General features: G+C 40.0%; 1 protein-coding gene across 3 annotated transcripts; it reads left to right on the top strand.

The window, feature by feature from the left end:
* Positions 1-5,634: 5,634 nt before the first annotated feature.
* Positions 5,635-11,485, top strand: LOC113350348 (F-box/kelch-repeat protein At1g57790-like). 3 transcript variants are annotated; one of them, XM_026594459.1, is made up of 7 exons: positions 5,635-6,266; positions 6,447-6,516; positions 7,519-7,582; positions 7,715-7,750; positions 8,538-9,028; positions 9,636-9,965; positions 10,054-11,485. In XM_026594459.1, exons 6-7 carry the CDS (start codon positions 9,724-9,726, stop codon positions 11,282-11,284), a joined length of 1,473 nt encoding a protein of 490 aa, XP_026450244.1. In that variant the 5' UTR covers positions 5,635-6,266; positions 6,447-6,516; positions 7,519-7,582; positions 7,715-7,750; positions 8,538-9,028; positions 9,636-9,723; the 3' UTR covers positions 11,285-11,485. The 3 variants fall into 3 exon arrangements, with proteins under 3 accessions (XP_026450244.1, XP_026450243.1, XP_026450245.1); XM_026594458.1 differs by having other exon boundaries at positions 5,638-6,266; positions 7,715-7,754; XM_026594460.1 differs by lacking the exons at positions 5,635-6,266; positions 6,447-6,516; positions 7,519-7,582; positions 7,715-7,750; positions 8,538-9,028 and having other exon boundaries at positions 9,401-9,965.
* The last annotated feature ends 1,743 nt before the right edge of the window (positions 11,486-13,228 follow it).

Here is a 13,228-nt window from a genome sequence, read left to right as displayed (position 1 = left end):
CGCGGTTGATTCCTTTTCCCCAGCAACAACAGGGGCGGGATGAGAGACAAATAGAAGATTCTTTTCCTTGAACCAATCCATGATGGCGTCCTCACCCTCAGACGTCGGCGACTGTGGAAGATTATCAGCAGGCGCATCGATGACCAATTTCCCCTTCTCTAACGCGACCCCCTCAGCACAAATGTTGGCATGCTCCTCCGCGCCTACATGCGCAGCATGCTCCTCCGCACTAGCATCTTCTACCGTAGCGTCTCCATTACCATCACCACCAAGAACATCCCAATCATCATTGGGGGAAAGTAAAGAGAAGTCCTCAGGAAAATCGAAGGCTTCGTCAAAGAACTCCCCCGTGGAGTACACCCGATCAAAAGAGAATTCTTGAGAAGCGGGAAGGGTATCTGCGGCATCACCAGCAGGGACGGAAACGTCCCCGATAACAACGTCATCAGCCACCACGGCTTTGTTCCTTCCTTCATCACCAGCATCACCAGCTAAGACCTCTTCTTCGGCATTGATAGGGGAGGTACCAGTACGTTCCTCCCCATCTGTAATCTCATCCTCAGCAAACTCTTCGTTCACTGGACTAGTAACCTCTTCTTGGACTTCAACCTCGCCCATCACAGTAGTAGAGGACTGCTTCGGCCTAATCTTTTTCTTCTTCAACACCTGAAACCAACACCACGAAAAGAATTATTTTTCCGACTGATGGGAGTTCTAAAAAAGAAGTACAGCTAGAATTCGCGTACTTGAGCAGCTGAGGTATTCTTCGGTGGGAGTATAGCACCGGAACCTTCCTCCTCGTCTCCCTCTACGACGTCAAGGGCATAAGGAAAATTCATACCCGCAAAGTTCAGACGCCAGGGACAGAAATATCCATAGCGAACAGGAGGAGACTCGCGCGGCTTACTATTCTCGGTAGGCCGCCAACCGCGGGGACCAGGAATCCAACCGTAAGCCCACGGACCAACTATCTCGATAACGGTGGCGTGCCACTCGTAATCATGATCGCGCTTGATCCTCTCTCGCGCGGGGAAGAGTTTCCGACGACTGGACGCCTCCGTGCCAGGAACATACTTCAGCTTGGCATCGCTGACCTCATTTAACAGACGAATCTCGCCCCGAGGAGCAGGGAGATTTCGAAGGCTGACACTCCACGGCTTGCGATTCCTACTATTGACGTAATCACCGAAGGAGTTATTGAAATTCTCAGGAGTATACCATTCCTTCTTCATGGGATTGGGGACGTAACAAGTCATCGAAGTTTCTCCCTTACTCCGCAGATAGCATTCCTTAAGGGCGCGGAGATAATTCCCCGATAGTTGGGATACGGAACGGCTGTGAGTATTGGTGGAAGAGCCTTCACGACTAGCGAGCACGTCATAGTAAAAGGAATCACCTGATTTGTACAACGGCAGCATAAGACCAGCTTCGAATGCTCCAACCGTCGTTAACAAATGAAATTCATCGAACTCATACTTGGAGATCAGCTCATACGTAATATCATCATCAGGGGCATAGAAACGAACCCCGAAGGCTTGAAGCTCGTGCTTTTCCTTGAATATTTCGAGATCGATATGCTTGAAGGTTACTTTTTTCCTACTAACAGAGACACTGCGTATCAAGGGAGCAGCCTCATCCTCCTCGGCGGGGCCGGATGAACCAACGAACGCTTCCGAAGCCTTTCTCTTCACGGGGGGATTCTTTGAAGATTCAGCCCTAGGAGCTACACCCTTCGTATTCTTCCCTTTAAAAGTTGGAGAAGACCGTAGATAATGCTCGGGCACTAACGAACGTAGAGGAGGAATGTCAAAAGCAACAGCGCGGGGCGGAGCCTGCGTACTCCTAGTATCATCACGAGGACGAGCCGCTGAGCGATCGAAGACTCTTCGAGAACCAGACGGAGTTATCGGAGGAATCTCTTCCCTAGAGGACGAGGCTTTCACTCCAGAAGAAACTCGACTCCGACGAACATCATCTTGAGACTCTCGACGCGGAGGAGATCTCGATAGCCCAGAATCAGGAGTCTGATAAGTAAGCCGCGGACGGTCAGACATGGATGCGAAAAGAATAAAATCAAGAAAAAGTTACACACAATCAAAAAATATTACCAAAGATAAAAAAACCACATCCATAGCAATACAACCACGATAACGCAGAAACCCTAAAATTAGTATACATGCTCAAAATTTCATAAAATTCACAACCTCGAAGTAGTGGCTTCCTTAATTTAAGATGAAGAACAGGGGCAAACTAGTATGCAAGCATCATAAGAAGTTCTTCATCACAAACAAGGAACAACAGTAGCAGAGAATTCACAAATCAACACAGCGTAAAACAGTGGAAATAAAGAAAAGAAAAACTTACCGGCAAAAAAAGCAGTAGAAGAAACAAACAGGGGAAGCGGGCGTGATTAATGCTAAGGTGGAGAGAATTTAAGATCACAGGTCCAGTGAAGACTGACAGAGAATTTAAGATCACAGGTGCAATGAAGACTGACAGAGAATTTAAGGTCACAGGTTCAATGAAGACAGACAGAAAATTTAAAGGCTGAAAAAAGAATGAAAACTAGGAGAGCGTTTAGGAAGAATGAAATTAAATTTTCTTTCTATCCTTAAAATAACCGAAAGAAAGAGAAGGAAATTAAGGGAGGAATGGGAAACGTGCCCGTTACATAAGCAGTTAATGCACGAATAAAAGACGTGCCCAAGTATCTAGGATAAGTTATTAGGAGTGAGAAGAATATGCGACGATAGTTTTTCTTCAAGGCACCCATTAGTCATTCAAGCCCGAAGAAAAGGGGCAAATTGTGTACACATATATCTCACTATCAGACACGTGTATATAAAAAGATACGTGGAAAGCATGCAGGCCAAAACATCAAAACATGATGCGTCATGAAACACCAAATAAACCCCGAGGAGTTACTTTATCTCATCCCCAAAAGAGAAGCTAAGATCAACGGTGGAGAGAAAGTTAGCTGACACGGACTGACAGGGGCAGAAGACACTTGTCTGACACGAGCAGACCCCTCAACTACCCGCATTAAACACTCCGAGCAGTGTACGTGTCGACCAACCTGTGGAACGAGCGAGGATGCTTCTGCGGGATCAAGGGGCAAACGCAGACCTCCGCGGGATGGACACAAGGATACAAGAAGATAAGGTTCCAACGGTCTTCAGAGATGGGTCCCACGTCCTAACCTTATAAATACCCAATCTCCACCAAGAGAAAGGGGGATCGATAATATCAGGAAGAGAAGGAGAGAGAGAGAGAGAGATAGTAAGGGTAAGTTAATCACTTAGAAGAGAGAAACATGTAAACCCAAAAGTCATTCAACTATTCGTGTAACCGTGAAGAACATAGTAAAACAACAAACCCCGTGGATGTAAGCCTTAGCGCTGAACCACGTAAACCTTGGTCTTATTTACATTTCAGCACTTTACATTTATTTTGCTCCATGGATGTTTACTTATATGTTTTGTTTTCCTTACTACTTATATCCCATGCGCAAACGCCTCGCATGGAGTTGTTAGATGAGGCCATGATAAACCCGAAGGTTTTGAGCCAATGAATCAACACCAGGATATCATCGTCACAATCTCTTTAGATGATAATGATTGATTGTGAGCGTTCGGACCCACTCGTGGTTTGTGTGCTCACACCCGCAGCTGAAATCCGATCATCCGCGTTAAGTAGACATCGGGTCGGGAGGGGAAGATATATAGCCACCTGCCAGCTGCCAGTGGAGTTGTTGATGAGTATGAGTTAGGTACACCTACTTTCACTTGTTCTTCTATCAGTGGGTGAACAGGACAACAGGATAGGTTAATGTGGGCCCCCCCATGCCACTTACCTTTGAAGTCATCTACCATTCCATCTCAAGTCTCACCTTCGATGTGTTTCTTTGTTCGCTTGATCGTAGAGCCTTGGCGATCTCTATGATGTGCACTGAGAGGGATGGTAGCTGTTGGATTCACAAGCGGATGGTATATATCTTCATCTCTAAAATTGGTGCCCAAAACGAGCTCTATATTTGGTCCCTGAAAGTCAGAAAGAACTCGTGACCATGGTGGGCTGGTATGGTTCAGCAAACAAAATAAGCTCTCCTGTGTCCTTTAGCAAGGCAGGAAGGTCCTACAGAGTAATGGATGGCGTATGCAAGGAATAGAAATCTTTTTTGTTGTTTCGATCAAGTGTCACCATCTAGCCAAAATGTCAGCATCCACTACTATTCATCTAAAATGAGACACGTGAATATCTTCAACTTTACCCAGAATATGTCTCGTAGTCGTAGTGCTGTTGTTAAACGTCGAGCCGTTGAGGTATGAAGGAGTGATGAGTATATGAAGCCAGTGGAAATTACAGAAAGAACATGTACTCTGGAGGAATCATTATGATTTTTGTGGTTGCAGGGTGTGGGTGGAAAATGATATTAACATGCACTGGGGAAACAGAAATGACATGACAGGGGATGGCGAAGGACTTGACTCCTTTCATTGTACAAAAGCACTGTAGATCCAATGTGAGATAATCGTTGGCTAGCTAAAATATGGGTCATGGTGATTAGAAATTTTCAAAACCATATTAATCCCGTAATTTTCTCATCTTTATCTTCAGCCCATACTTTTGAAAACTTTGACTGAAACAGAGCACTCACCAAAATTACTAAGGGCACTCCCCTTTTTTTATGGATAAAACCTGCTAGGAAGCAAACTGGGATCAAGATCAAGTGAGGAAGGAGTTGCTAGGCCTTGGTTCCCCTGACTAAATGCACTGTATACTCCCACGCTTTCGATAGACGATTCATTTTTTACTTCTTTTTTTTTTCTTTCATTTTTCTCGCTAGTGGGTGGAAAAGGATGGCACATGATGGATTGGATGGGTAATGCCCAAAAGAAACGACAGGGGCATGATGCCCCCCCTTACTATATTTATCGAACAAATCAACAATTACTCACACCACGAGATGCCTTATTTAAAAAATCAAAACAATCAACAGCCTGTAGTGGTACCATATGTTTGAACTGTGGGTAGAGTTAACAGACGGAAACCGTTCGTATCATCCTCGTATAGAATACGTATATATGCATGATAAATACAATATGCATCCTGATAAGCTATCGTGACGTGCCAAGAGTGGTCAAAAGCAAAAGTAAAAGTAAGATTACCTTTTTTTCACTTTACCACTTTGTGGAAAGAAAGTCATTGTTATTATTTTAGAAAAGAGTACTAAAGAGAAGAAAAATAAAGAATTAGGTTTGGGTAAAGTAAGTTAAATTATTGTAGATGGGACTCCATCATGTTCTTGCTAAGGACCGACCCCTATGGCTTTATTAAAGAGATTTAGATTCTTACGCATGAGATGGTGTCCAGTGCTTTTCATCTTTTGAAAACTGAGGTGAAGCATACATGGAAATTGTATGTGCTTAATTTCGGAATTTTGTATTGTTAAAAGAAAAAGGTAATTACTGTATATTACTCGGTACAAAAAAGAATTTTATTTTATCTAGCCACGTGGCAATACCTCATTGGGTAGTAAAAACGCGTTTATTACTGATATCTTTCTTAATATCTTTCCTCATTAGGGTGTAAAACCTCAACACGCTTTTTAGATTTTCTGAACTGAAACAGTTCTGGTTTGGGAAAGTTCGGACTTTACGACTTGGTATCGGTGACATCTAACGGCTAATAAAGTCATAGAGATTAGGAAAACACCAATCTCCATAAGATACCACCCATTAAATTACGACAACCACTCCTCCACGCGTTCGATTTATTCTTGGTAACGCCAATGATTTTCGGCCATTAGTCCGTCCGTTCCAACTGCATCATCTTCCTTCCTTAATTTCTTCCTCATTAAATTCGTATTAATCTCTCTCTCTCTCTCTCTCTCTCTCTCTGAGAAAAAAGAGAATAAAAAAGAAATACCTACCATCCATCTTCTTCAAGAAATCACCTCCATGATCATACCAATTCCGGTGCTTCAGAAAAACCGGCGCTGTTCAACCTGTTGACAAAACATATATTGGATGAATATCAGTCGAGTTTGGATAGACATGGGCGGTTATATGCTATGAACATCTCAAGAGCTGGATCTAAAAGGTCCTGGATCCTCCTGTATGTCTCTGGACCATCACCAAAATCACCTCAACCCTATTGAATGAATCGGGAACATACGACTCTCCAACGTTTCATCATTAGGAGAAGATTATGTAGTGGTTAATTTAAATCCATGAACCAAAAGAAGACTTCTCTTAAGATTGAAGGTGTGTGTTTCAATGTCCTGTTTGTAGATTTTTTAGACTATTTTCCATCGGAGAACGTATCAATTAGTCTTAGATATCTCATGTCTTCAATTGTCATACCTTATTTCAGATCAATTGTTCCCTTGAAAGTTTTTTCCCCTGTTTTTGTGATTTCTAATTTTGTTTTTTGTTTGAAAATAGGTACCCGGCTAGACTCTGCATCAGCTCCCCAATCAGAAGAAAAAGAACTCTTAAAAACAACTGGATCAAGGTACCTTATTTAATAGAATTGATGGATGTAATAGATCCATCTCAAGTTGTGGAAGAAATAGGATGCACGATGCTTCATTAGATCATACAATTCAATGACAATCTTATGAAATCATGCTCTCACATATAGAAGATTCATATAGAAACCCAATTTGATTTCTAATAATCTAAGTTTGCTGTGGTGTGGAAACAAACAGGTAAGTCACTAGTCAAACATAAGGCCACATAATCAGAACAGAAAGATCTAGTTATTTAGCACATGGAACTACTTCTAGTTATGTAGCACCACCACTATAAAACAAGAAGCAATGCATAAAAATCACAACATAGAATATGTAGTAAAAACATACTTTTATACGATAGTCTTATGATTACCAAGATTTCCTTCAGGTCAAATCTCAAAGCTACTAAGCTACTTATCAGCATTTGAGTAGATTATCATTTGAATAGAAAATTAATAGCTTGAAATCCATACCCAGCAGTATTAACTAAATCATCAAAACCAGCTTTCTTATAGTTTGTTATGTCCTACTTCACTCCAACTCATAATATGTATCTTGTTCTGTACTTAATAACTTCTTGTTTCTTCCGCCCCCTTTCACCTGAAACCCTCTTCACTGTTGTTCATGCTCAGTGAAATTGTGTGTCCTCCACTTGTTCTTCGTACCTTCAAACTCTGGGCAATGTGGGCACGTATAAGGCTCGTGAATGACTACGTTTCGCCTACGATTTTGAATATCACCTGTAGCGTAGTATCTTTATATTAGAGCAACATGCATCTGTATATAAGTACAACATTATATGCAGGTGAATAAAGATCATAAAGAAAATCAACTACCACAAGGAAGAATGCCTTTTCTGAACATTCAAAATTACTTGTACTTGAATTATGTTGCACTCAGTGATTTTCAAGTACTTGTAATCCATGACAGTTTTATTGTAGTTATACTAGTATTATTACTTCTCGCATTATTTTAGACTTACTAAGATGGGTCACTGACAGGGGATGAGGCTGCTTACGATTTAGTTGGAAGAGTTCGTTGGCAATATTTGTATACTCGTCTCTGGTAAGTATCCAAAGTATCAGTTATTAGATGGAAAATTGAAAACCCTGACAAGGGATCCTATTTCTCCTTATTTAGTGTCTGTAGTATATTTTTTTACGAAAAATGAAAAATTTAGCACTTTTGCATCTTCAGGTAGGATCGGGATCTCTTCTCCTTGTGTACAATCCTGTATGTAAGTGTTTCTCTGCTTTATGTTATAATAACTTTACGCTATGTGTTCATTGTCATGGTTCATTTTGGAATTAGGAAATAGATTGCAGTTATAATAGAACCAGGTCAAATGCTGAAGATTAAATCGAACTATTCCACACCAATTCCGTAGTAAAAGAACAGGTTTCAATAGCATTGTTTGAACTAATTGTAACACATCCAAACCAGATAACAAGTTTACTAACAGTCTACAGCAGAGATGTTAGGATCCGAAGGTCCAACCATATCTCTAGAGTTTTTGCATAATAATAGTAACACACGTAACTAAGGGATAAAAGGACTTGAGGACTTACAGATCCAACCATTTTGTCACGAAAAATTTCAAAAATAGAGTAACATGGTTGGTCAGACTATTCTCTGTTTACACCGACCGAGTCTGAGTATGTAATGTACTAGTTTGAATTTTATGTTATCCTTGTACACGAGGAAGTTTTTGATAATCTGGATTATAGTGCAGAGTCATGTTATCCTTGTACACTAGCGGTGAAACAGATACTTCTCATGTTTTTCTCATTGTTCAAGAATTTGTAAAATGAATGCAAGATTTATAAGACTTCTGTTAGAGTAAGGCTTTGACATCCATTTCTATCATAAGAATATGTATGATGCCGTATGCTTCTTCGAAGATTTTACACAAGTAATTGTGAACAGATATAAGGAACGTGATCTCCCAAAAAAATAGCTTTCCATATAATTATGTTACTTCCATTTTGATACAGAGTAACGGATATTATTTTGTTAACAGTTGTATGCAAATCGCCATCATCATCAAGAACAGGAGGAAAGCTAAAGCTACCAGTCATCTATTATACGTTCCTACAAGACATTCAACATTCAAGACCAACGCTAGCATACACAAAAGAGGTTTCTACCTTGGTGATGAAGTTAAACAAGCGTCACAGTTCTTTTTCAATGATGGAGTCTATGTTCTGATATATGTATATGAGAAAAACCAGGCTTGTAAACTGGCACCCAACTGTCTTGAGAATATTAGGTCTAATTTTTCCAATAAAATTTCTAATTTCATCAATTTTGTTTAATTTCGCCCCCTAAACCTTCTAATCTTGTTCTAAACTTTCTAATTATGTCTGAAATTTCTTAAACCCTAGATACAATTTCAGGGAAATACGCAATTAAAGAAAGCTTTGAATACTTTCCTAGGCTTCGAATTGAATAGCATATTGTTTATAGAAGACGACCAAGACAAGTAGAGAACAAAAGCGTGAATCAAACTGGGTACGAGTGGTATAATCTCGAGTTTTGGATTTATTACCTCCTGTGGTTGGAGGATTGGTTTGAGGACCCGCATTCCAGTCACCACCCTTCTTTTCCTGCTTCTTCCTACTCGCTTTACTCTTTCCACCCTTCTTCATAGTTCACTTCTCTCAAGTTTTTTTTCTCTGGATCAAGATCTCTCTGATATTTTTTGTCTTCTCTGTAAAACTTTGGAGTATCTAATAAGTAAAATGCTTTTCCATTCCTGGGTCATCTGGTAAGCCCATAGGGAGTGGGCTTTCTAATATGCGGAAGTAAAAATCGCCCCTTCTTAGAAAATCAAGAGCCCCAGCTCAATTATGTATTTATTTTTTATCCTGAGGCAAAATTTTCAATTGTGTTTTACTGCTGTTAAATCGTTTTTTAATGGCCGCACTATCCTTTATATAATTTATGTTTTATTATTTTAGAAGAAATATTTTCTGATGCAACAAATAAAGAGGGATTTTTTCTCCGTAGAAGTTGCTAATTTTCTCTGATTTAGGTTCCATCGAATTCAACTCTTGTTTCTTTTAGTTGATGAAAATTAGCAACCTCATAAGTACAACTGTACTTTCTAACTTTACAGGCTTGTTTTTCGTTACACGATTCGAGGCGATGAAGTGCAAGGTCAGGAAGTCATCTCACTGAACGTTGCCAGGTTGAATTTTTCTTTAATGCAGTGGAAGGAGGTGAGCAGTTTTGGTGATCATGTTCTCTTTTCTGGCAAAAGCACAACAGCTTGTTGCTCGGCAGCTGAGTTGGGTTTCAATAGGGGTTGTTTGTATTACACACTGCCCGAGGATCAGAGCTTGTACAAATTTGAATTAGAAGGCACTGGTACTGTAACGTTGCCGTGTCTAAAGCTTCCAACACCATGCTTTTCGTCAGATTGGATTATGATGCCTACCACTTTCAGGTACCGAGCATTCCCTTGCTAATCAAATTTTTTTTGACTCAGTGTTGTTCCATTATCACTAATAGTTAACTTATGCAATAATCTGCAGGGTTGGAGAACAAGAAAGATCTGAACTTATGTTAAATAGACGGGAAGAAAGAGATTTCATAACCAGCATTGGAGTAAGATTAAATAACAAATGTGAGAATCAGGGAGAAGTAAATCAACAAGGACCTTGGAGTATTCTTCAAGACGACACTCTACTCAAGACAGCAAGTTATCTCCATCCAATTGACTACAAACAATTTCGATTAGTCTGTAAAGCAATTCGATCGAATCTACCTATATTTAAGCAAACACCAACTTCCGGTACGATCTTAAGCAACAGATATGTGTCTCCATGGCTAGTATTTTCTGTCAACAATGAGTGCACTGTCTACAATTTTGTCGACCCGATGCATAATAATGAGAACTACTTTATGGAACGTCCCTTGCTAAAAGGAGCTATAATTCGTTTCCAAAAGGACGGCTGGCTACTTATGTCGGAGGGAGCTCACAGATTATTCTTTCACAACCCCTTCACGAAAGAGACCATTAATATTCCGGATTTGCCTCAACATTACCACTTCTCCAACATCTCATTCTTTTCATTACCGACTTGTTCTGATTGTGTAGTTTATGGCATTCAAGTAGATGAAGAAGATGAGGGTATCCGTGTCTATATCATTGCAAGGGGAGAGAAGTCTTGGAGGGATCACATGTTTGATAATATCGATACGGATGGGTACTACATGCCATCACTTAACACTCCAGTTCTATACAAAGGGATTTTGTATTCTGTAGATTATAATGGACTTGTAGGAACTTTAAGCTCGGAAGACAACATTAATTGGAGTTACCAAGTTGTTAATAAGCCCCGCGGAATATTTGATGGTGCATATCCTAGCTTTCTGGTGGAGTGTGGAGGAGATCTTTTATTAGTGAAATTAGGACGTATGGGGGTATTCAAAGGAATTTTCAGATTAAATTTCTCGAAGAAGGAATGGGTCAGAGTAAAGAGTCTGGGAAAACATATGTTATTCATCAGCTATACATCTTGTGTCTCAAGAATTGCTCCGCGTGCTGATATGGAGAACAAGATATATTTTTCTAGATTGTCCTTGCATGGGGAAGGAATATTATTGTATTCACTTGATACAGGTAATTACCATTCTCTTGGGAATCAACGTTCTTCAAAAGATTTTTATGATACAAAGGGGTGGGCATCATGGTCTTGGATTGAACCTAATTGGTCAAGGTCGACTTCAGAGGAGCTCGATTGGTTTGCAAATCTTTCATAATACTATCTATTAATTAGTGTTTTCTTGTATTCCATAACAACCATGTAACCCATGTGGTTGCACGAAGAGATGATACATTCTCTCGCAACGTTTTCTTGTATTCCATGACAACCATGTAACCCATGTGGTTGCTCGAAGAGATGATACATTCTCTCGCAACTGGGATATATTAGTTATCGATGAATATTATTTTAATTTATGATACGTAATAAAGCGGTTGCATTATAAATCAACAATGAAATTCTGATGTCTTGCATAGTTAAAAACATATAGCCCATGATAGTTTATCAAAAGACTCGTGTTACCGATGTCTTTAGTCCCTCAAGAACAAAGTGAAGACATTCTGTTATAGAAATTAAAATCTACAAGGGTATTTAGCTCGGAATCTTTTCAGCAGCACTTGTCCTTAACTGTTACTGTCCGAGACAGTGAAGTCCCAAGATGGCGCGATACCGAAGTCAGTGGTATGGATAATGGAGCTGCATAGTCCAACGATGAAGCATCAAGATGACCGATACAAGAAAGGTTACTTACACATACTATGCGATAGTGTTGCATATCCTTGATTCATAGTTGGCCCAGCTCAAGGAAGGAATTAGGGAATGCAATGTATGACTTAAGCGTTGCCCAAGGCTTGGACAATGCATATGCAACAGTGGCATCGCCAAATGCGACATTGTTATCTATTCCTGGGCAAAAAGAATGAAGGTGATGCACCTAAAGTATGAAGTTGAGCCAAGCAACATGGCCAAGTTTATTGTAGCGCTAAGATGGTTGTACATTGGCTTAGGCCAAGACGGGTGTTGGATTATGATGGCTGCACATTGGCTCAAGCCAAAAAAGGTACAATGCCATGTTGGCTAGATGCTGCTTCAAGCTGTCAGTTACATGTTGTGTGTGCATCACACGTATGCCAGAGCATGGAATTGGATTGAGACGGATATAAAGTGTATTTTTAACCAAGATTGTTAAATCCTAACCACCAAGAACAGATGCGGCATCATTTGGCTTGACAACACAAAAGATGAAAGTTGAAAAGCATATTGGCGGTTAGGGAAACTACGTGGCTGTCTGTAGGATGTGCAAGCGGTTGCACAAAAGTTTCGGCGTGATGTTTAGCATTATAAATATCTTAGGGATCAATAAGTTTGGTGTCTTTCGATTGAGAGAAGAACCACTGATGTAGAGAGACTTAGGCATTCACTTAAGAGGGTGAATGTCCTGTTTAGTCCATGAGATGGACTATGTTATGTAATCTTCCTTTGATGCAATAAAATGGGTTGAAAGTGTAATATTTTTGTGTTCATTGTGTTGTTGATTTGTGTGAGTTATATTAATTGGTCTGATGCATGGAAGATCTCTTATGCTTATGGTGGCATGAAGATTAGAGAGAAAATAAGATGAATACTTTCATTGTGTAAATCCTTAAGAGTGAAGGAAGATGCATTCCTTGATACAAGTGTGCAAGGTTGAGTACTTGTGCGTGAAGTTTATCGAACCACAAAGTATTCCGTCATGTCCCGTGAAAATTTTAGGTCGTTAAATGGGCATGTGACAGCGGGTATCAGAGCTATATATGTTTGGGACATCATTTCGAGGAACCGAAGATGTGGAATTACATATTTTATCATCTTAGGTTCAGAGATTACAAGATACAGACTTTAGTCCCTCATTATAAGGAACCCAGAATATATTATATTTGAACATCCCAGGTTCAAAGATTACTTGAGTTAGACCCAAGTTTCTCATTTAGATGAACTGAAGACAAAATATATCAAATTCGAACATCCCAGGTTCGAAGATTAATAAAGTTAGGCCTGGGTTTCTCATTCGGGTGAACTGAAGAAGAAATATATCAGATTCGAAAACATCCCAGGTTCAAAGATTGCTAGAGTTAGACCTGAGTTTCTCGTTCGGATGAACTGGATCAGAAATATATTAATT

This window comes from Papaver somniferum, chromosome 2 (assembly GCF_003573695.1).
Source record: "Papaver somniferum cultivar HN1 chromosome 2, ASM357369v1, whole genome shotgun sequence".
Classification (NCBI taxonomy): domain Eukaryota; kingdom Viridiplantae; phylum Streptophyta; class Magnoliopsida; order Ranunculales; family Papaveraceae; genus Papaver; species Papaver somniferum.
This window is presented reverse-complemented; position numbering and strand designations above follow the sequence as displayed.